The 22,498-nt window shown below is 41.4% G+C and overlaps 1 protein-coding gene and 1 long non-coding RNA gene across 4 annotated transcripts; one reads left to right on the plus strand and one right to left on the minus strand.

Annotated features, from left to right (window-relative positions):
• Positions 1-3,714: 3,714 nt before the first annotated feature.
• Positions 3,715-20,023, minus strand: LOC100542077 (terminal nucleotidyltransferase 5C). Of its 3 annotated transcripts, none has more exons than XM_085230647.1 (3): positions 19,868-20,023; positions 13,367-13,489; positions 3,715-8,955 (listed from the first exon to the last, which is right to left on the minus strand). In XM_085230647.1, exon 3 carries the CDS (start codon positions 8,934-8,936, stop codon positions 7,761-7,763), a length of 1,176 nt encoding a protein of 391 aa, XP_085086773.1. In that variant the 5' UTR covers positions 8,937-8,955; positions 13,367-13,489; positions 19,868-20,023; the 3' UTR covers positions 3,715-7,760. The 3 variants fall into 3 exon arrangements, with proteins under 3 accessions (XP_085086773.1, XP_085086774.1, XP_085086775.1); XM_085230648.1 differs by having other exon boundaries at positions 19,825-20,023; XM_085230649.1 differs by lacking the exon at positions 19,868-20,023 and adding an exon at positions 18,131-19,036.
• Positions 15,444-19,101, plus strand: LOC104912182 (uncharacterized). Its single transcript, XR_002117690.3, has 3 exons — positions 15,444-15,577; positions 16,225-16,429; positions 18,974-19,101. It is a non-coding gene; the product is annotated as an uncharacterized LOC104912182 (long non-coding RNA).
• Positions 20,024-22,498: the final 2,475 nt, after the last annotated feature.

Below are 22,498 nucleotides of genomic sequence, written 5' to 3' on the forward strand. Positions count from 1 at the left end.
TAATTAGCTGTGTTAAAAGTCAGGTCTGGTAGCATCTACTTTGTTTCCAGGGTGACCAAAGAGCCATAAGTAATGATGTCCAGTGGTGTTGCCATAGAGCTGGGGGTGCGGGGCAGAGGGGTTTGTTCATGGTCAGTGGGCAGAAGGCGTAAATGTCAAAAGTTTCCATCCTGCACTGGCAATAGTGAGACTGCTGAGTCTTGCCCGAATCAGCAGGATGTGCCAGTAGCTCTGTGTTTAAAGAAACCTGATCAGTACATGGTGTGGGTGGTGTTCAGAGCTGTTTGTGCTGGTTGGATGGATAAGGTTGGCACTGAGAGCACAGGTCTGGAGAGGGCCCATCCAGCTATGGAGAAAAGTGAATTTGGGGCCAGGCTGAGGTCCTTCCTTCTTGGCTTCCCACAGATATGTGATGTAAACGTGCCAGGGGCTTGATCAGCAGCTCTTTTTCTCTATGGGTGGGAACCCAGACCTCAGTTCTCACCTCCAGAGCTGCCTAGGACATTACGCATAGAAAACCATTGATTTACCCAAATGGGAAACACCATGGGTATAGTACTTATCCCAAATCACAGAGGGATCAACATTTGTTGTGGATTGGTGGTGCTGATTTCTGACGTCTTGCTCTGGGGATTATCTGTGTTTTACAACAGTGTGGCACTGGGAAGAAACCTAACCACTAGCAAACAACACTTGCACCCACTGATTTTGCTGTGTTTTGAAGAAGTTGACATGTGCAATTGCAATTATTTTGGTTTTCTGCCAAAGCAGAGGGCTTGCTTCCATTCAGCTGCTCCGCTACATTCATTTGTGGGGGCTGTTCATTTTCAGGTTGAGGGAGCACCCACATTCCCCTTTTCCTTTAGGAGAAGGGAGGAAGCTCCAAAGGGGCATCTCATTCCTCATCCTCGCTTTATAAATAAGCTGTTATCCTTTTGTTGTTCATCACAAGCACGTATTTACTAATGCATGGCTATGCAAATCCAGATCACCACGGAAGCCCTTAGAATTGCATTCTGCTATTTACCACTTATAGGAGAGAGTGGTAAGCTTCTTAAATTTCCCAAATGTTGAATTGCATTGTGTGTGGTGGGGTTCCCCATAGTACTGTCACTGCAGTGGTGCAATGACATACCAGTGCAAAATGAGACTTACAGGAGCAGGAAAAGCGTGAAAGAAAACAAATGCAAGAAGAAAAACAGGTGAAAAGCAACCAAAATACAGGAAAATACAACTTTCAAACTGAAGATGTTAAAAGCAAGACAAAGCACAGGTTGAGAAAGTTGAAGAACAAAACAACTTTCATAACAAACTAAAAACAAAAAAACGTCATAGTGCTGCTTTATAGTCTGGCTTAATACCTTAATGGTGAGACAAACTTCTGCCAAAAACTTGCTTGTCCCACAAATCTTGTGGCTTTTGACTGTAATCCTTCTTCCTGTGAGGACTAGTGAATGGTGAGGAGCTGTTCCCACGTGGACTCTGAAGCTCACATCTGCTGCACCCTGATGTCTCTGCCTACAGGAATGCACTGGCTGGAAATGCACCTGGTGAGATGTTTCCCACAATAAGGGTTGAGAATTCATTGACTGAATATGTTATTTAATGAAAGGGATAATCAATGGGTAATTTAGAGGCTGGCACCAGATCAGCTCTGTTTGTTGCACATTATTGAATCCCACAACAACACAGTTTCTTATGGGTATCTTTATGCTGCTTTTGGTTGAAAACACAACTGAATATTTGGGCTGTAACTTACAGTTTAGTTGACTTCTGAAAAAGTGAAAGAGTTGTTGGTGCTTTAATAGGAGTTCAATGCTCTTTGTTCCAATCTGATGGGAGTACATGAACTGTTTGAGGCAGGTAATGAATCCAGACCCTCCACTGGAAAATCTCATTACCTGGGAACTGCTGGGGATAAGCAGGCAATGCAATGAGAAGAGAGATACTCCTGCATCAATTTTTATCCTTCAGGCTACACTATGAGCTGCAGCTGCAGCTTATTGTCTGGAAAATGTCAGGAAGTGGTAAAACACCGGGGAAGAACTGGTGGGCACGGAGGCAGCTCCCAGCAGAGCCTGGAGGCTCAGGGTGAGAATATCTTCAAGGTAATGCAACACAGGATGGGGAAAAGGACTCAGTGGAAGGCAAGGTTTGCAAGGCTGCATCTCTGCTGGATTTGCTCTTCTGTGCATATTCACATGCAACCAGCATAAAAAAAAAAAAATAGAGTACGAAATTGCATTTACCAGTGAGTTCATACTTGCCCAGAAACATATATGCATATGATCTCAATCCAGTTCTCCAGAGGACATATACTTTTATTTTCTAATACATAGTTCAGTGAGCAGCTTCTGAGCGTATTTATTATGCTGTTGAATTGCTTTCCATGGTAACTAATTGTGATTTCAGAAACACAGGTTCTGCAATGGCACAAGATGAAATGGAGTTGAATATGGAAGCAGCTGGTAAGAAAGTCACTTGCTGATGAAATAGGACTTAATGACAGAGACTGATAGAGTAGGAAAAACGGGGAGGCAGAGATCAGAAAATAAAGCAGCCCTCCATTACCTTTGTGCATTGCTTTAGATTTTGAACACCTTAGGAAAGTGTGTGGTGAATATCTGAGGAAAAGAACATACCCTGTGTAGGCTGCCTTCCCATTTCCCACTTACATTTTTATTAAGAGACAGACCATTAAAAAGCTGGCTGCATAAAAGAAAAGAAATGGTTAGGAAATGAAGTTATGATTAAATGGCTATTTCTGGTTGAAAAATGGGGAGGTGGAGACTTTTACAAAAAAAAGCTTCTCTGTGAAAGAGGACAGCATGTTTTGAACCTGGGGAGAAAAGAACAAAAGCCACAAATCCCCTGCTGCTTCTGCTCCCTGCTTTCACCAAATGGGCTCATCATTACTGTATGTGAACCCAAGCAGCATCTCTTGGTGCTGCATGGCCAGCACTATAAGGGGACAAAATGCAGTTAATACCTGAATCTGGAATCTCTGCCCTCTAACACCAGGCTCAAACCTCTGAATGCTTTTTCTTCTCTGCTGTAAGGCACCGAGAGAGCCTGTAGGGTCTAATCCAAGGAAGAAAGAGTAGTATTGATTGGGTCTTTTCTACAAAAATGTTAGAAATTAATAATCAGTAGTTCAGAACCCAGCCCAAGATGTCGCCCCTCTGAAAACCCAGAATGTGTAGGACTTTCTGTGACCATTTCCCAAGGCCACCAGCACATGTCAGTGCTCACACTCGATAGCGGTCCTTCAGCCTGGATAAATGTGTTCAGATTTATGTGAATATGCATTCAGAATAAGTAAAATGTATTCTTATGCATGTGTAGAGCCAAATAATTTGTCAAGTTAAGTATTCATTTTATTTACCCAGCAGACAGTTGTCTTTATTACATAAATATATAACTAGGCACTTAAAATGTGAGTATTTGACACAAGCCTGTTCGACAAACTAGTGTGGAGGCACTGAAATGTATCACAGATGTTTATGAGCATCTGACTATAGCCTTAACTGTCTGACAGCAAGTCTGCTGCTAGCTCTGAGTCTGTGGCTTATTGACCCAACAAACTGTAACCAAACCTTTCCCACTTGCAGTCACGACGCTCCGGTCTGGCTGCCTGACATCCCCAGCAAGAAGTCGGCATTTTTGGGCTGACATCCAGATGGAATAGTGAGTATATTACAAGCAAACCATTCATTTAACAAGAAAGTTATTTTAATGATTGCTTCCCGAATACCCAAAGGCACTAGTCAACACTGTGGACTAATGACCTACAGATCCGTGTGATCAGTACACATTTTTAGCATTACAATGTTTTTTTTTCAACAGCTTCAGATGGCACATTATGTGAAATACCTCTTCTCTCCTGTGTAACAGCTTTGTTTCTGTATATCCTCTCATTTCTTTAGACAAAAGGAAAATATATCAAACAAAAACTGACCAGTAAGAATCCCAGTTATTCCCACTTGTCTGAACTCAACACTGTTCTTTCTCCAGGTATTTCTAGACATCGTGTTGGATACCCCCTGTGTAACTCCAGATCCAAGTTTATGTTGATGTAACTCCTCTAACATAAGTCAAATTACATAGCTAAAAAATCAAAGTGGCACAGTGGTAAATTGGATCCATTATTTTACAGGATCACTGTAACACAACAGACAATATAACAGCTTGAGCAAGGACAGTTTTACATTTCTTTTATCCATCACAAAAACCTCTGTAATATGTGGAGTATAAAGCTCACAAATTACATTTTAAAGGAACTACCATAAAGTATATGCTTCAAATGGACCTTTTACAATATAACACAAAATTCAAATGACTTTTTTTAGGAAAGCACTTAAAACTTTAACAATTACATCCTGACAACATTAGATTACTGTAAGCTGTAAACCTTGAGAAGTTTTGTGATTAAATAAAATCAACCTTACAATTTCCAGGTATTGTAATTATTGAACAGATCATAACAACATGATATATTGTAAATGTGAAGCTTAGAATACTGGTGCTGAGAAGACCCTCTCAATTCTTTGTAGATTTGCACATAGTGAAATAGGTAACAGCTGGAGTAGAGGTTAAAGTATTACATTTTACATATTGTTATCAGTGCTTTGCAAGCAGCAGTCTATACAACTTCATCTCTGTTCTACAATAATTTTATGAATCAATACTACCTTAAAAACCAGTTCAAACTCTGCTGCCAGATCTCCTTCAGCATTTGGAAGGAAATATTTAAAAGACAACATCAGATATTGTTAACGACCTGTATATGTGTAGACACGTGAGATTTTATATATATAATATATATAAAATCGCAAACCTTGCTGAAGCTTCAAAATGGAACTACCTGTAGGTAAGAAATACAAGTCCTTTTCAATAAAGTTAAAGGGTTTATTTATACCTGAGACATTTTTGCATATTGATGTCTTCGTACCTTTAGGTACTCACAGAATTCCTTTGTACTTTTTGGGGTCTCACCCAAAGTCCATTGGAGTTAGCTGGATCTTCCCCACTAGCTCAGTGGACTTTGGCTGAGTCCTAACTTATCTAACCTGGATCTATAAACAAAGATGTAAGATAGTGAAATATATATATATATATATATATATATATATATATATATATATATATTTGAATGAGCAATTGCTGTACAAGTGGACAGGCTGGTTCATACAAGTCCAGAGTTCATCATTTGCATGTGTGATTCAAAACAGAACTGTAGTCCTTCCTGCAGGGGGATACACATTTCTTCTTGGTTTAAAACAAAACAAAAAACCAACAAACACAATTTCTTGAAATATTTTTCCAGGTAGTGGATCACGGGATATACCCGATGTTTTGAGAACACCCCCTTCTTAGTTGACCTGCTTTCTGGTTCTTGAGGCGTTCGACCCATTTGTCCTCCCAGGAAGTGAGAGATCCAGGAGAGGAGGAGTAATAAGTTGCTGTAGCAACGTTACATTATGATCAGAGGTCAACTGAGCTGGGCTAAGTCAAGCAAACTCAGGGAGTGCAAGAGCCAATGAAGGCACTGGGCTGCTTGACTCCTGCAGGTTTGTCTGGGTGTCCCAGCTGTGCACAGCCCAGCTTGCAGCTCCCGGCCCTGCAGAGAGCGTGTGCTGAGCAAGCACAAGCAGGGGCATAATCTAAATAAGGCTCTTATAAAAATTCACAGTGCTATTTAGTTTGGAAAATATCAAACTAAATTTAAAGGTACACTCTATGAAATAAACAGCTGAGTTAAGAAAAAAAACGCACCGTGTTTCACTCCATTTTGCTTCTGGCAGGGAATCTCTTCATAGCATTATCACATTTGATAATGTAGCAATTAGAATTGCCTATTTTATGAAATATAGTTTAATCAATGCAAAAGATACTAGTGGAAGTGACATAAACTGTGCTTTTAGATGTGGAATTGGACTTGAGTAATCAGGGAAAACAGTAGTAAAGTAATTCAAGGAAAACATCACCAATTGAATCAACTTTCAAGTAGCTCATTATGCTCTCTTAATGTTGCACTTCTAATTTATTAGTCTGCACTATGTTTTTTGCACTGTATTTTACAGAAAAGGATGAACTCTAGTGATGATGGTCAACAAAGTTGTCTTTGAAAAGCTCTTTGTTCTACTGTACAGGCATGATGGGGAAGCTACATTTCACTGGTAAGTAGAACATTATAAACCTTACACATCTTGCAAATGTTTTAAATATTTGTATGTAACATATTTTTGTGTAAAATAGATCAGATGCTCTTTTCCAAGTAGCAGAAATTTCTAACACCTGATTTGTAAACAGATAAAATGTACTCAATGCTTTTAAAAATGAGGAGGAGGACACAAAATGAACCAGTAATGAATGCCAATGTGACATAGTGACATGTTAAGCATCAGATGTACAAAACTCTGTTGCTTGCATTTCCAGTTGACTGTTTTGATTTTACAACCACATCCCTTCATTCCCTTTTCCATCACTGTTCCTTTCTGTACCCCATTCAGCAGCTAAACTGGAGGTGTTTTGGAGAGAGCAACCTCAGCACCCTCTGTTCCAAACCTGCTCTTACTGAGGCCAGTGGTACAAAGGGTATGTACTTCTCTTTCCCTTCTTGTCATTCAGGAGCTCTCTGGCACAACTGCAGACAGCATTCTAACTTTCACAGAACAACTGGCACAGGGAGGCACTTATGTGACATGTTTAAAACTTATCTTTGGTAAACACACATGGAAATCTGCAATGCTTCCTGAACGTAAGAGAAATCTTCATTTGCTACTGGTGTATGAGTGCAGGTAAGGAAGCTGACGTATGACACTGCCATTATAAAACTTTTTTATCTGATGCTACTGCCAAGGGTTTATTTTAATTCACCTAAAAACAACGTAGTCCTCGGCTGTTCTTTCTTTTCCCCTGACTCTGTTTATTATGCATTGAAGCATCTCTGATCAATAACAAATTAGCAATAGAAAGCAAGCCCTGTGTGCTCAATTTTCACCTTCTTTCTCACTCTATTACCTTGTTGTTCAGGGCTAATCTAATCAGAATAGTAGTATCTCTTTTATTACCTGTGAGTCAGAACCTGGGGTTCAACGCTTAAGCAGCAAAATCTCTCACTCAGATCAGCAGAAATTCTGGATACCCCAAAAGTCTGATTCTGCTCGTGGTAGGGATATTTCATCCCAACCCCTACTGAGGAGTACTCCACTGGGAAAGGGATCTCATGCCTCTGATGGAAACGACCAGGTATAGCTTACAGAGTGCACTCAGTGCACCCAGAAACAGTCCTTTGTTGTGCATTTTCAAAAGATGCTTTAAATGTGTTGGAACCTGCATGGGTCTAACTGTTGGATGCTCTAGTGTAAAGTACCCAGAACACCAGCAATTCTAGAATTAGGCATTTCTACTGAGAGGTATTTGATTAGCTTAATTTTACACTTCCAAAATTTTGCTTAAGAATTTATTAGAACCCAGAACTTTAGTGCATTTCATCTTATAGAATTCAAATAATTTATATCCTTCTCTTTTCATCCAAACACAAGTGGGAGACACAAATACATCATCATGAATAACGAGAGACATTTTTCTTGTGATCTGCTTAAAGGTGTTTGAGACATTGACCAAATAACTTTGGCAACTTGCACAAAAATATGTCCTTAAATCAGAAGTGATAATAAAACTTGGTTGAATGAGGCCTTTATTACGGAGAGAGCTGGGAAGAGAGGGGTGCGAGTGCTGAGAAGGTTACTGTGTTCCTAAACCATGCCACTTTGCATCTGTATGTGAAATGGGTACGGCTGGTAGATGATAGGTGGTTGTCCATGAGCAATGTAATAATTGCTGAAGTTTCTGTCACTGATGTAAGGAGCAGGCTGATAATAACATGTTACATTAGCTGCATTTGGGATAATATTTTGTTCTCCGAGAACTTTTAAAGCCAAAATTGTAATCATATTCAGAGTTTGTCTTCGCTCGTGTCCCATGAGACAGACTGTGCTCTCATTTACAACTCCACGCAGAGTCATCAAGTAGTCATACTTGCTTTTTTCTTCCCCGATGAAGTGGTTGCGCAGATATGACTCAATTTTCCTTTGCTGCTCAGCAACATCTGGAAAATCAATGAAGAATCTGGAGCACATGTAACGTTCCAGAGATTTAATTTCAGCCTCATCTGCTGGCTTAAAGTCACGAACCAGGAGATTGCTGTACTTCAGAAGGCCACCTCCTCTGATTTCCTCAGGGTTCCTCGTGGAAATCAGTTTGTATTTTAAATGGTCCATTGCTTCATTGAAGTCTCCATACATACTCTCTGCGATAATAGTGGGGTGAGAGTCTTCCGTCAGTTTGCAGTCTGTTTCTCTGTAAACATTTAAGATGGAGTCCAGCACAATTTGGAAGGAATCCACGCTGAACTCAAACTGTCGCCTGAGCGAATTAACAAACTTTAACTCCACATTCTTGCCGCTGTTGTTTGACAGCGAGATGAGGCTCCAGCGGTCGTGATCAGTGGAGACTTTGACCATCTTCTGCACGTAGGCATCTTTCATAGTCTGGGCAGTGATTTTTTCCTTATTAACACATTTTGGCAAAAAGTCTAATAGGCAATTAAGAACTGCCTCCTTAACAACCTGAAACTCAAGCTCACTTGGAAGTTCCACCCCGAAAATGATGTCTAGGTCCTTATAACTTGTTCCATTCTGCTTCACTAGGATGTGGCTAGCTGTTGAACCATTCAGGCGGATATCTCGAATGTTGATTTGCTTTTCAATGAGCTGCTCCTTAACCACTCGAATTATATCCTTCGGTTTTACTTCCAGTGTTGGAAAATTCCCTCTTCCATGAATGGGTATTACCTCTGCTAAAACTTGATCCAGAATTTTAATCTGATCCCAAGTGAGACTACTGAACCTGTGGTCTAAGTCCTCAGTCATTGTGATGTAGGTTGGCTAACTATGGAGAAACAGAAATTAGAGAAAAACATCAGAATGTACTCAAATGCAAGAGGGTCTGCATTTCACTCTGCAATGACAAAAACATCTCAGTTCCTCTGCAGTGACAAAGCAGTTCCTTTTACACAGAGACACAATCCGAATTAACTTTCTGAGTGAACCACTGCACTTCTCACAGGCTTTTAATTGAATTTTAATGCAGTTCAGGTTTTAATCCTGCTGAGAAACTGTTGTGTTATTGTATAATAAGTCAAAGCCAATGCAGTAAACTGTACAGATTTCATTTAAAACTACTCAAAGGTTAATAACATGAAATACTTGCTGGTTGTAATGAAACTCCAAATTTCAATGAGCTAAAATGAGCAAACTGAGTTATTTCTGTCCTGTCTAGAATGTTCCTTACACTTTCATTCACTTGCACAATGAAAAAAAACAAAAATGATGCAACAAGCTTGTTGTTTACCCAGTCAAATGCCTTGAATGTACTTTGGTCTCTGTGGGTTATCTATATGCATGCATCCTTTAATACCAGTTTTGACAATTTAAAACTGGATATCCAACAACAGTGCAGTTGTTTCCATTATATTTCTGAAGCAAAATATTTTGCTTCTCTTCCAATAACTGTCCAATAGCAATCAGGAATCAAAGCTCCAAGTTAGGGTTTGCAGAACTGAAAAGAAAACCCCTTCTAGTCTGCACTGATACCCTAAAACTTCTCAACAGAGCCAGCAAAGAAATCTGTCTAGAAGACAAAGAATAAAGCTCTGGATTTAGAATTCCTCAGCTTATATTTTTCTTATCTTCATATACGTTGGTATTACGTAAGCAGATAGACCTTAGCATGGGTTATTTATTTACATTCTATTTTTATTATCAAAAATAGCCATAACAGAATGATGCTGTGAATTCTGCAAGTAGTTCAACTATGAGTGAGTAAGGTTGGGAGGAGGGCGTTTTGTATAAACTTTTTTGCAAATCTGTGTTATTGTTATGGTTTCAGTAGACCAGCTCTAATGAAGTACTAGCAAACTAACCACTGTTAGTTTTAGAATTGCTACGTAAGGAGTACTTGTATGTTATGTGACTTATCTGATACTGCAAAACTCTGAAAGAGCTTTCCAAGGTTAATGCTGTGATTAAAAAAAATAAAGGGCTTTGAGAAGGGAATGTTCAAACCCCTTCCTTTAGCAGAAGAACTACTTAAAACACTTTCGGAAAGCTGGAAGATGGAAGCCCTAAGTAACATTGGAAATCCATCCCTTATTTTTACATGTTATTAGTTATTTTAGATCTCACTGCTATATACTGAGATTTAAAAATGACAGCAAAAGGTAATGTCCCTGAGTAGTTCTTTTGCACCAAAGAGAAACTGGATAACTTCCACTCCTCTATTAAGTGCAGCACCTTAACATTTCATTCATCTAAAGTGACTCCTGGAGAATATGCTGATGGTTTGTCAGTTCAGAACTTCAACATTTATGTCTGAGAAATCTTTTACAAAAAATACTAAGAGTCCAGTGCTGAAATGGTGCCTTCTGATTTGACAGGAAAATGTCTCAGAAAAAAATGGAATTATGTTTTCAAGAATATAATTAATTTACAGACAGATCTAGATAAGTTTGGGTTTTCTTTTAATTGTATAATTTTCTTACAGTTTGTAACAGTACATAACTCTGCACGTTCTTAGAAGGATTTTCTCTTGTTCTCTCCCTTAATCTTGTTAGGGAACAAGAACAATTTCCAGGCTATTTTATAGTCATTAGGAGCCTTATTTCTTAACTAGTGGCAAATTTATTTACTGAGGTGTTCAACCTAATGTCAGGAGTTATTATTAATACAAGTAAAACTCAGAAGCAATAAATCAGCAGAAATCTTAAGGCCATAATTAGTCAAAGCGCTGTGTAAAGTGAGCGAGATGGTGAGAAATGAGAAGGCAGCTCACTGGAAGTGCCCCTGTACAATGAGGTGGGTGGGAAGGAGCACTGGGTTCGTGGGAATGGAGACTGAATGGTAGCTTCATTCTCAGCTATGATTGCGTGGAAACTGGGAACTGGTGATGTCTGCAAGGGAGAATGATCCTGGGAGGCAGATGTATCTCATGCCCCATTGCCAGCAGCTGTGCCATTTGGGTGATTCTGATTCTATGTGTGACACTGAGAGTTGGCACCCTGCAGCACCTGTCTTCCTTAGGTCTGGCCTGTTGCTCCCTGCCAGAGAACCACCTTTCTGTGACTTCTTCCATGTGAATAGCTGGAAGTATTTTGTATGCTTTATGTTCAGAGTTCTATCTTGAAGTCCATCCATGGGCAAATGGAAGGCTGCATAAACACTAACACTGTGACAGAACAAATAGCTTCCAATTGTGTACCAAAAGTGTTATCTTTCCTTACCTCATCAGTATTTGGGACTTATTGAAATTCTCTTCTAGGGACTTTTTTAGGTTTTGTTTGTTTATGGGATTTATACTTTTACTATATACTGCATTGGACCCTGAATTCTGACCAACTTTAAGATCTTTGGACCAAACAACTATGAGTTTGGTTTCACAGTGATAAAAGATTTAGTTAACCAATTCTTAGCATTCTGCCATATGCCAGCTTCAAAAAAAAAAAAAAAATAAATAAAAAAATAGGACTATATCTGGCTTTACAGCTCAATCAGGAAAGTCTGCCAGAGTAATGATAACTTTAATGCTGCACACAATTTTCATGGAAACAGATGCAGTCTAGAGGACAGTCTCATCAAATTTAGCTCATATTTTACCAATAAGCTGTTTAAGAATCTCTTTTTATGTGCTCTACAACATTGCTTCAGTATATTTTCAAAGGGTTTGCAATATGCTGGCATTGTCAAGCAGAACACATCTGAAATAGTTTTTGTGCAGCTGTGTTAGCTCTAGTCTCTTTCCTTTGATTTCCTCTACTGCCCAGTTTATCTGTTTTACAGCAATTATCTGGAATACTTTAACACTCCAGTTGTCTTTACCTTTGTCTGCACCTGAAGCCAGTTGCTAAGGGACCTTTTAGAAATCAAGTAAGATATCTTGCCAGCTGCTGTAGTAGCTTTGCATCCTACCATTTTGGGATTTACTCCAGAGATGCTGAAAGTAGCTATTGCAGTTTTCCCCCAAGAGCTCGGTATTGCTTTTGCTCTGTACACATTACATGCATCATTAATTATTCCCATGATATCTTGCTAAAGCTTTATTTTAATTCAGCAGCACAGTTCTCTAATAAGCTGGACATTTTCAAGTGTTTTACATACGTAGTGACTTCAGGACTGCAACTGGCTTTAGCTCTGAAGGCAAGAATGTTGAATATGGAAGGAGGTCTGGGCATAATTTGAATGCACATGAGAGATTCAGAAGCAGTAAAACACCTGGGGCATCTTCAATGTGAACATATTTAAACTAGATGGACAGTGTTTTTCATGAGTTTTTCCTTCCATTACTGTTAATGCATACAGTGGAGATACTGTTTATTTTTCCTGTTATTGTGAGATAACGCATGATTTGCCATAAGTTTTCAGTACAGTTACCATCTAGTTACCCTGAAATAACAAATAATAACTCAAGGCCATATGCTCTTCTCTGGTGAGATAAGGCTGCATGGTGCGCAAAATAGGCTTGAGTAGAAAGCAGTTTGCTTGGACTATGCCACAAAATATCACCTTTAAGGGCAGAACAAGCAAAAGGACAAGGGAAACAGAGACATTATCAACAAAAATGTGTACTGCCTTTTCTCCAGCCCAACCCAAGCAATAAAGATACCCAACACAGCCATGTACCAGCCTGGATCACCCCTTCTCCCAAACTAAACTGATTTGTAGACAGTACAGCACAAGGGCAGCCAAACTCTTCTGCAGCACAGCTGGGAGAAGGAACTGAGCAGCCTATACCTCTGCTGAAACATTGCAGGATACTGGCTTGCTGGTTTGGGAGTTCTTAGAAGGGACGAATAAATAAGGTGTTTACTTTGGGCAATTGATACTAATACATAATCCATATTATGTCATCCTGGAGATTAGGGTTTTTTGGATGTTGAATTTTTTCATCATGACTCACAATGTGTTTGCTCTCAGCTGTGTGTGGATATCATGGGGTAGCATTTTCAAGAACAGACACACTGTGCTTTTTCATCAATTCCCACAACACACAAGGTTTCTCCTTACATGGTCTCCAGGTTCAAACAATGCATGTCCTTGTAAATAACATGGTATGAGGTATATTCAATCTTCTGATTTGCTCGGAACTACTTTAATAACTGAAAATAGTGGTGGTATGTAATATTTGGTCTATTTTGGGCTGTGGTCATCATTGAGAAGTTACTACTTTATGTAAAGATTATTCGTACTACTGAATGCATCCGATGAGCTAATTTCTGAATAATGTTTACAGAGAATCTCAGGCTTACCGTGGCAGGACGATTGGCAAGCATGTATTTCAGCAGAGTTAATAGGATGACTCATTGGATCCTTGGGTAAAAATATGGATTGTCATCTTGTCACTGCTAAAAACATGAACCTCCCAGGGAAAGCTACAGGGAAAAAAAAAAACACAAAAACAAACAATAACATCCTTTTTGAGATAAATATTAACTACCAGTCACCTGCTGCACATAATAAATCATGCATTATGACTTGGCAGTCCCAGAGTCATAACAATAGTCTTTTAAATCAGAAATGATAAGGTAAAAGCAGTGGCAAGGCACAGAAGTGCTCAAAAAGTCTCTGGGTTTCAGGTCATACTTAGTCCTCTAAAGGATGTTAACAACCTGCTATTTTCCCTAAGGGATTAAGAAAAAGTATTTAACACTACTGACAGACATGCAGATTAGAAGAGACAGTGGAATCGTACAAAAAAATAGAACTAATAACAACACAGCAAAATTAAATATAAGAAATTGTGAAATTGCTTCAAATGCTTCCTAAAAATGTGTACAGATGATGGGAAGGTCTTATTTCTTGGCAGACTAGGCTGCTGGTTCATTTACAGTAAGCCCAGTATTCAGTCTATTGCTGGAATTTCCATGCACTGAATGGCCTTTGACTGGCTGAGCAGCAATTGTAGCTATTTTTGTAAATAATTGCATGCGATCACAAAGGCGCTTCTTTGTATTTGTTTCTACTTTCAAAGATATATTGACAGCAAGGCAATCTTTTGTAAACCTTCATTCAAAGACCCCCATCTCAGTGTCCTATCCCACAAAGTTCAGAGCAACTACAAAAGGTTCTTTCTGCCAAGGAGCACCCCATCCAGCATATGACTTCATACGGGTGTGAACTTACTCCCCATTGCTGAGTTATACTTTGCAATCTCATCTTTTAGGCTGGAAGTATGTTTGTTTCTGAGTAAACAAAACTTAGAAAGTATGATTTGAGTGTAAATATATGCATAACCTGCAAGAAAAGCTGAAATAATAGCCAGGAAGTTCATAACTTTATTAAGAACATTATGGTGGTTCTTTTCTGCCATGCTACAGCAATTGTATCTTCATCACTGAACATGCTATATACGCTGCCAACAGCCTAGGACTCTGTTTCCTCATGCTGTCCTTGCTGTGCCAGGACTTATCTGCAGCTCTCATATGCTTTCCAACTCATGATAGGCTACTGACTGAATGACTCTGTGTTCCCTGTGTTGCTACCCAGGCCCATGCAGTGTTAGCTGATGTTTGCAGCTGGGAGTGCAGGGGTTTGTCTAGCAAGTGCTGATGTCTGTTTAGGCTGAGAGTGAAGAAGGCAATCTTTTCTTGGCAAGGAAAAGAGGTAGAATAGTCTCAGCATGTGCAGTCTGGCCTTCTGGAGAGAAAGTCAGACAAATATATAGCCGTTCACTTAAAAAAATACAAAATTTAGTCTTTTTAACTGAGCTATTGTTATTTCTTTCTGTGCGAGGGTGAAAGATTTAATGGATATATGATATCCATTAATGGGCATATCACCGTGAGAGATAGATTGACACTGAAGTAAAATTGATGGCTTCCCTGGTGATGTATAGGGGAAGGAGTGACAGACTTTTATATAATTTGTAAAAGACCCATTTTTATACAATACATTCATAAAAACAGCAGCTGAGATTGATGAAATGCTTTGGCTGCAGGGACCTTATTTTCAATGACTGCCTTTTACTGGCTCAGTCATTACAGGAAAAAGTGTACAGTTTCATTATTCCCTGCTGAAGGTTTCCAGATATTTTTTTTTCCTAACTGAAGAAATCAAAGAATTTATCAACAATTTTATTTTATCTCTAGTATAATATTTTTCTGCCCTTGAATTCCAAATGTGAATGGTGATGATACGTACTAACAAATTCATTTCCAAGTCTCTTCCTCTAGTGTCTCTGTGCATAATGAGCTGAAGTATATAATGACAGTGCATGGCTCTGCGTCATGGGCTCCCAGCACTCAGCAGTGCCCAGTTCTGCAGGACTGAGAGCCAGGGGCCAAGGATGCTTGCCTGCCCTTCCTGCCTGCCAGTTCCCCATGCAGCATCTGATTGCTCTGCAAAGCCCTCCAGACTAATACCACAATCTATTTATTCGTTCTAGATACCAGTGACTCAATCTGAAGCTCACTTACCAAAAAAACTATTGTGATGACTAAACTGCAGCAAAAGCAGGCAAGGTAAGGAGTGAAGCAGTCCATCTATTAACCATCTTTGTAATTGTGTCTCCTCTTCAAATGCCAGAGAGGGAGGGATGAGCTGCAGAGCAACACTGCAGTCCCAGATTAGGCCGCTTTTTGAAGATTAAAGGCATCACAAAGTCTAGGCTCTCTTCAGAAATTTTATCAAAGGGGTTTCCTCCCCTCTTCTATACCAAGTGAGACTAAACAAGTCATAAAGTAGTCCCACGAGCCTGTCTGGTGGGATGGCCCTGCTTTTGAGAGCACCGGAGGATGCCACCAGGCTTGAGGTCAGGCCTGTTTTGAGGGGATTCCAACACAACATGCACAGTACATCAGACAGAAATCTTTCTTTTACTGAATGTACCAGAAAATGCTGTACCTTGCTAGAAGCTGTACTTGGTTGATTCAATCAATGAAATGCATTTTTGTTTTCTGAATCAGTACTGAGCCATTGATGCAGCAAGCTGTTTTTTGATAGTGTGTACTGTAGCACAAGGCATTTGGAGAGGCTTCTGTGGGGTGAGCCAGAAAGCCAAAGACAAATGTGCTTGTGTTCCACAAAGACCTTTCAGCATCACCCCTGCTCTACTCTGCATGTTTTATAAAAGTATTTGCCATTAAGCAATCACCCTGTTTTGCTCCAGAACTATTTTCATTTTACGGCGGAAAACATGAACTCTGTGCTGTCTCCCTGTTGATTTGCTGAGCATCCCAGAGTCCCTTGGAATACAGGCTGTTTATGACTGCTGCAGTAAATTCTGAGCTTAAATTGGTTTGGAAGAAACTCCTGTGTCCTGAACCTGGTTTGGCTGGCACCCTCCAAAGAACACGTATCAGCTAACTTGTAAGGTAAGATACGGGTCCTAGTCAAAGATAACTGCATCACCAACTGTTCGTTTTTATTGCTATTTGTGCTTACAATGTATAAATATAATTCATGTTTTTATGAATTAATTTCCACGGTTATATTAGAAACCTGTTTTCTGACTATATAATGTAGTAGTGGGATTTCTTTTTAATGTTCTTTTCCCAATTTTATGAGTTACACTGTAACACTGGGGGAAATATATGAATTATTTATTAACTTAAAGCACTTGCTGTATAAAGATTATTCCTAATGTTGCATCAGTAAGAGCTTGCATTGCCCTAGAAAATCACTTTTTGATAACTGAAATGTTTTCCAGAGTTACATGATAAAGTAGAAACTACATACAACATCAGGCAAAGGATTATATCTGCAGCAGCAGCACCAGGAAGCTGCTGCTCTTCCATGGTGAAGGCAGAATGAAAAGTCTCTGTTGACACTGTTATTAAAATGCAGAGAGAGAATAAAACGATGATCAACCAAAGAAAAAGGCTTGAGCCCTGCAGCAAAGATGTGTGTATTCATGACTTTTCCATCACTATCAATAATGCATAATGACCATCATGTAGATGACGACACCAACTTTTGAGACAGGCTGAGTCAAGCTTTCTATCACTAAATGTGAAAAAACATTCAACAAGACATTGGATGTCAAAAAGCTAGGGCCTGCTAGATAAGCAAAGATCCAGTAGAAAGGGTAATGGAGAAGAAAATCAGCTGATGCTGACATAAATTGACATCTGTTGTACCAGTTTGTAATGCTCTATGGAGGGAAACTTTGTTGTTGTTGTTAATATGTACTGAAATAAATAGTTTTTGGAGCCACAAAATTATCCCATTTAGGAAAAAAAGGATGTGCTAATTCTTTGTGAGCACTCATGCAACATAAAGAAACCACATTCAATATGATGTTCAAGTTTTACAGCTATGTTATTTCTTTAGTTAATGCACTCTAATTCCGCATAGGAGTGGACAGTAGGTACATTGCTAATTCTCTACGGTGTCTTAGATTCTGGACTGATGCTCTGAATAATTATTTTTGCATAAAGATCATAGTGACAAAGGAAGAAAGCAAGACTGTGACTTACATATCTATATATCTCTTTATAAATAATATTTGAATTGGCATGAATTCAGTTCTCACACCAGAAATTCCTCTGGTGTCAATAGAAGAATTGGCTGAGTATGTGCATGGTTGGGCATATAACCTGAAGGAAGAAAACTGTGAGTTCTCTTCTACTTCATGCAGTCCCACCGAACCATCCCTACCCTATGCTTTGATGATCAAATTTGGTTTGGAGTTTGCCTACAACTCTTTTAACTGTTCCTGGGTTTCATTCTGTACCATTAAAACCAGTTAATGGGAGTCATATATAAGCATATAGCTTACATGTATCTTATATATGTATGTCTTATATCCATAAGACAAATACTCTCCCCACATGGAGGTGGCAATCGAGCTTCTGGGAGTTCAGCACTGTTGGTAATCTCAGCGTGACCCACCATGGGGCATGAATGAAGGAGGCAAAGCAGAGCACCAGCTGTTGACGCTTCCACCTGCTGCTGTGCCCCAGTGCTGGCGGAAGAAACCAGGCCCATCCCAATTCCCTTGCAGAAGACGCACAGCCATGGCTGATGGAGGAACTGATCATAGAAGCTGAGAGGCAGGAAGGCTGTGAACCTACCTGGATTAGGAGAATTTGGAAAATCAGGTAGAATTTCATTCCTTCAAGCAGTGCTAATTAATGAATTAATTTCCACTGCCAGCCTAAACGCTGTGTAATTTACTCTTCAAAATAACTCCACTGAATGTGATTTCAATGTGATCTTTCAAGGAGTTTCATCCACTTATCTGCTTTAGAGCAGATTTATAAATTACTGGAGCCTACTGTGTCAGCAGTAACTTCTGAACTTGGGCAGGAGCCGCTCGCATGCTCTGCAGGGCAGGAAGTTCAGTTCAGGGCTTTGCTCACAGGGGTCAGCGTTAGACGTCTCTCTTTCTGGCAGCTGAATCATTACAGGTCACCCAGTCCTTCCTACTGTGCTGTATGTCTGATGCCTAATGAGGCAAAACAACCAAATTTACTGTAAAGTTATGCCTTTAATGCAAAGCTGAGCAGGGATGGTGTGCAAGCAACAATGTGACGAGGTCACAGGTCTGAAGCAACAACAAATTAGGATTGTTAGTGTTTTCTTTAAACTAAGCTGTAGGAGTGCAAGAATGCTGAGGTATGAAGGAGAAAATATAATTCTGGCCCTGCTGTTGTCCCCTCTGCACATCAATTCCTCATTCCCTGCTCCCAGATGCTGCAGCCACAGCACACAGGGGAACAATTGGGCAGGGGATCATGTTCACATTTCTGCGTGGGTCACACACAAGCCACATCTCACTCTATAGGTTAAGGAAAGCGTGAGCATAAAGTATGAGAGAGAGTCCCTGCTCCCGATTCACTTTCAGTTATTATTCATTTCTTGGCCTTTAACAGTGATCCACATCATTATTCATACCCACCTTTTGTTTTTTACAGGAGTTACGAAAAAACTATTGCTATTAATTAACACAGCAGCACGTGGCAGACAATGCGTGTGCCTGTAGTCAACCGTGCTCTTTATGATGGAATAATAAATTCGTTCAAAGATTTGCAATGGCTTAACAGATGTACCAGAGAGATGTGCCTGCAGACTGGAGAAGGCAGTGAGTGCTGAAGATGCATTTTCATGTTGAGAAGACGGGACTGCATGCAGATCTCGTGATCCAGAGCTGCTGGGAACCAGCTTGGCTTTGCACGGATAGGGTTACCTACAGGAGGAGCGCTTCTAAACACTCTGGGTCAAAGAATCCCAGAGGTCCGGCTGTCCCTCCAGGCTGTGAGCTCTGTGGGGAGCACAGATCACCCCGAGGACCACATGGAGGTGCTGGGAGAAGGCCTGACCCACAGCACGTGTGCTGCGGCAGGGAGGGCTGCTCCGAGGTGACAGAGCTTCCAGCATTGAACCGGACAGCGAGTGGTGAATGGCACAGCATGCCTCTGCTATTCTACTGCCAATTTGGAGGTCTCACCCGAAATTCAAGAAGTTTTGAGGATTCACACAAAGAACGCCAACATCAGAACGGCGCTTGTGTGCAACGAGCAGAACTCCCGAAGCCAAAAAATCACAGCAAATTGACCAAATCCCTCTCTTTATAAGTTGATAAAGTTGTTTTATGGAAAACGCCGTACGGAGGCCAAACCAGGGGCCACCCCTCCACGTCTCGCAAAGTTTTCCGGCGGTCGCCCTCCCCTGCCCACCCACCGTCCCCCACCACTCCCAGCGACTCCCGCCCGGCCCCGCTCCCCTTCCCGGCCGCCCAAACGCGGCGCTCGGGGGCTCGGCTTACCGCACGCCCGCGAACGGCCGCCGGAGGTTCCCGCAGAACTCACCGGAGGCTCCGCCGCCGCAGAGAGACGCGCTGACCCGGCGCCGGTTCCGCGGCGGCCGCGCAGCCCGCACCGGAGAGCCGCCGCCGAGCCGGGGCCGCTGCTGTCCGCGGCCGCCCTGGTGCTGAAGCGGCCCCTCCCTCCCGCCCACCCCCGTCGGGCCTTGTAGCGTAAACGGGTGGCCATGGCAACGCGCGTCACGCAGTCCGAGGCGGGGCTCCCGCCCGCCGCAGCACGGGGCAGGCCGCGCGCCGCCGCCTCGGCGTGCCCGCAGGAGCGGGGCGGGACGGCGGGCCTTTAACGCCTTCCCGCGCGCCGGGTAGCTCGCGGCGCTGCCGCTCCGCCGCGGGGCCGCCACTCGCCTCCCGCAGCACCGGAGCCGTCCCCCCTGGGGTGCGTGCCCTCAGCAGCCGGGCAGCCTCGGGGACCCGGAGGAAGGCGGTTTCGCCCTCCCGCTGCCCATCTTCCGTCCGGTACTCCCCGAGCAGTGCCCAAACATAGCTCCTTTGCTGCTGAGCTCCTTCCCGCATGCCACGTCTGCGGTTTTGTTCTCGCTGTGCGCTGAGGCGCAGCTCAGCCCTCGCCTGGTGGTGGTTGGCCGGTGTGGGCACGCACAGCGAGGGGATGCGGAGCTGCCGAAGGACCCCAGTGAGCACATCTGAAGCTTCAGGGCCACAAAGTAGAGGGCTTGCGGTGTTTCAGGTGGCATAAGTGCAAGGAACTGCTCTTCAATCACTTAAAATCCAACGTTGTGACTTAGACACAGCATAGTGCTTCCCTCCTGCACTCATTTTCCAGGCAGCCGTCAGTTCCTGGGAGAGGAGCTGGCTCTGCAGGAGCTCTGCTGGGAGACAGCCCTTCCGTGCAGGCCCCATATGCTCCTCAATATGCACTAATTCGGTTCTAGTTTCAAGTGGTGAGATTAGAAGAGCAGTCTTTTGAGCTGTGGGGTTCTAAAATTAAATCTCTTTGATCAACTGCTTAACTTGCTGGATGGAACAAATCCCTGTATGGAATTAGGTTACGGCATTTGTGTCTTTCTTCGCTGTAGTACTAAATACTTGATAGTTGTTGTACAGTGTCCACTTTGCCCACTGCACATAACTAAAATGAAAGATAATTTACTTTAGTGTTCTGAGAACTGATGCCAAATGGGTAAGTCCTGATTATTTTTGAAAAAGTGCAGATTCAAAGCTACAATGACTCATGACACTGAGCATACCTTGACAAGAAATGGCTATGTCAGTATTTTAAGCTAACTTTTATGACAGACAAATCTATATAATAACCTTAAAGAGCTATGTCTGTACTTTAATTTACAGCACCCGGATACTTCTAGGCTGGCTCTTGCGTATTACACAACATCAAGGTTTTATCCTGTTCCTCTCTCTCTCAAAATAAATAAAGAAATAAATAAACGGAGCAATCTGTGACCTTGTTAAACACAAGAATCCTCAAATCAGTTGTTATTCTTTAGGGCCCTTAAAAACATCTTCAATGTCTCTTTTCTCTTGAGAACCACTTTATGAAAGTAGTGATAAAGTGCTACTGAAGGAACTACACAGCACTGAGTAATCAAAAAACCTGCTCATGAACCAACTTAATTTTATGCCTTAAATGCCAAATGCTCAGCATTAGTTTATATTCCCAGCTGTCAAAGTAGAAATATGATAGTAGAAAGTGATAAGATTCTCATAACTCGCAAGCCCTGACAAACTCAATACAAACCAGTGCTCCGCTTGAACAACTTCACTCACAGCCCAGAAGTTACTCACCTGCACTCAACCAGCACAGAACAAAGCCCACAGCTCTGCCCAACACTTGTATATCTCTGCTGGGTGACTGATTGGGCAAACCAATTAGTTAATGCACTATGAAAACAGCAACCAGGTAATTTCCAGCTCCGTGGCTGGGTAAGAGAATAGCTATTAGTTATAGAGAAAAGCTTATGTCCAGTGGCTGGTAAACCTAATTTAATGTGAGGCAGGGAGGGCTGGATTTTCTTGGAACTGTGCCTTTACCTTCTTGCGCATTTTTGAGGAGGTGGATGTAAATTTGTGCCATCATGATGTCACTATGCTAGTATGAATGGCCATATGCAGTCAGGCCAGAGGAATGATCACAGGGTTTGCAGCAATATATTTTCAGCAAGAAGAAAAGTGGCAGAAGGTGCTGAATGAAAGAGAAGGACATCCGTATAATGAATCCCTGGGTCCACTGAGGTTGACGGGACTTTTGCTACTGAGCTCAGTGAAACTGGGATTTCACCCAGCACATTTTGTTTGTTTTAGAAATGAGGATTTTAAAGGTAACTTCTGAGGGCAGGTCTCCTCTGCCATGTAGAGAAATGCTCTCTAAAGCCTCCTGCTTTGGCCCTAATTCAAGAAAGCACTTAACACATACATAAATACCGTTCTCATCAGCAAAGTTTTTGAGCAAATACCTAGTTTAAGGATTTGCTTATCTCTAATTCGTTGGCTAAGAAGTAAAGTATTTCTCAATAGGAGTGGGATAATCTAGCTATAAATCCTTATCATTTATATCGTTTATAACAAGAGCTTAGTCATCTTTTGACCAGTGACGCACAGCAGTGATTTCTTGCTGAATAAAATTTTAGAAGCACAGCCAATTTTT

Source organism: Meleagris gallopavo, chromosome 9 (genome assembly GCF_905368555.1).
Source record: "Meleagris gallopavo chromosome 9, MGAL_WU_HG_1.1, whole genome shotgun sequence".
Classification (NCBI taxonomy): Eukaryota; Metazoa; Chordata; class Aves; order Galliformes; family Phasianidae; genus Meleagris; species Meleagris gallopavo.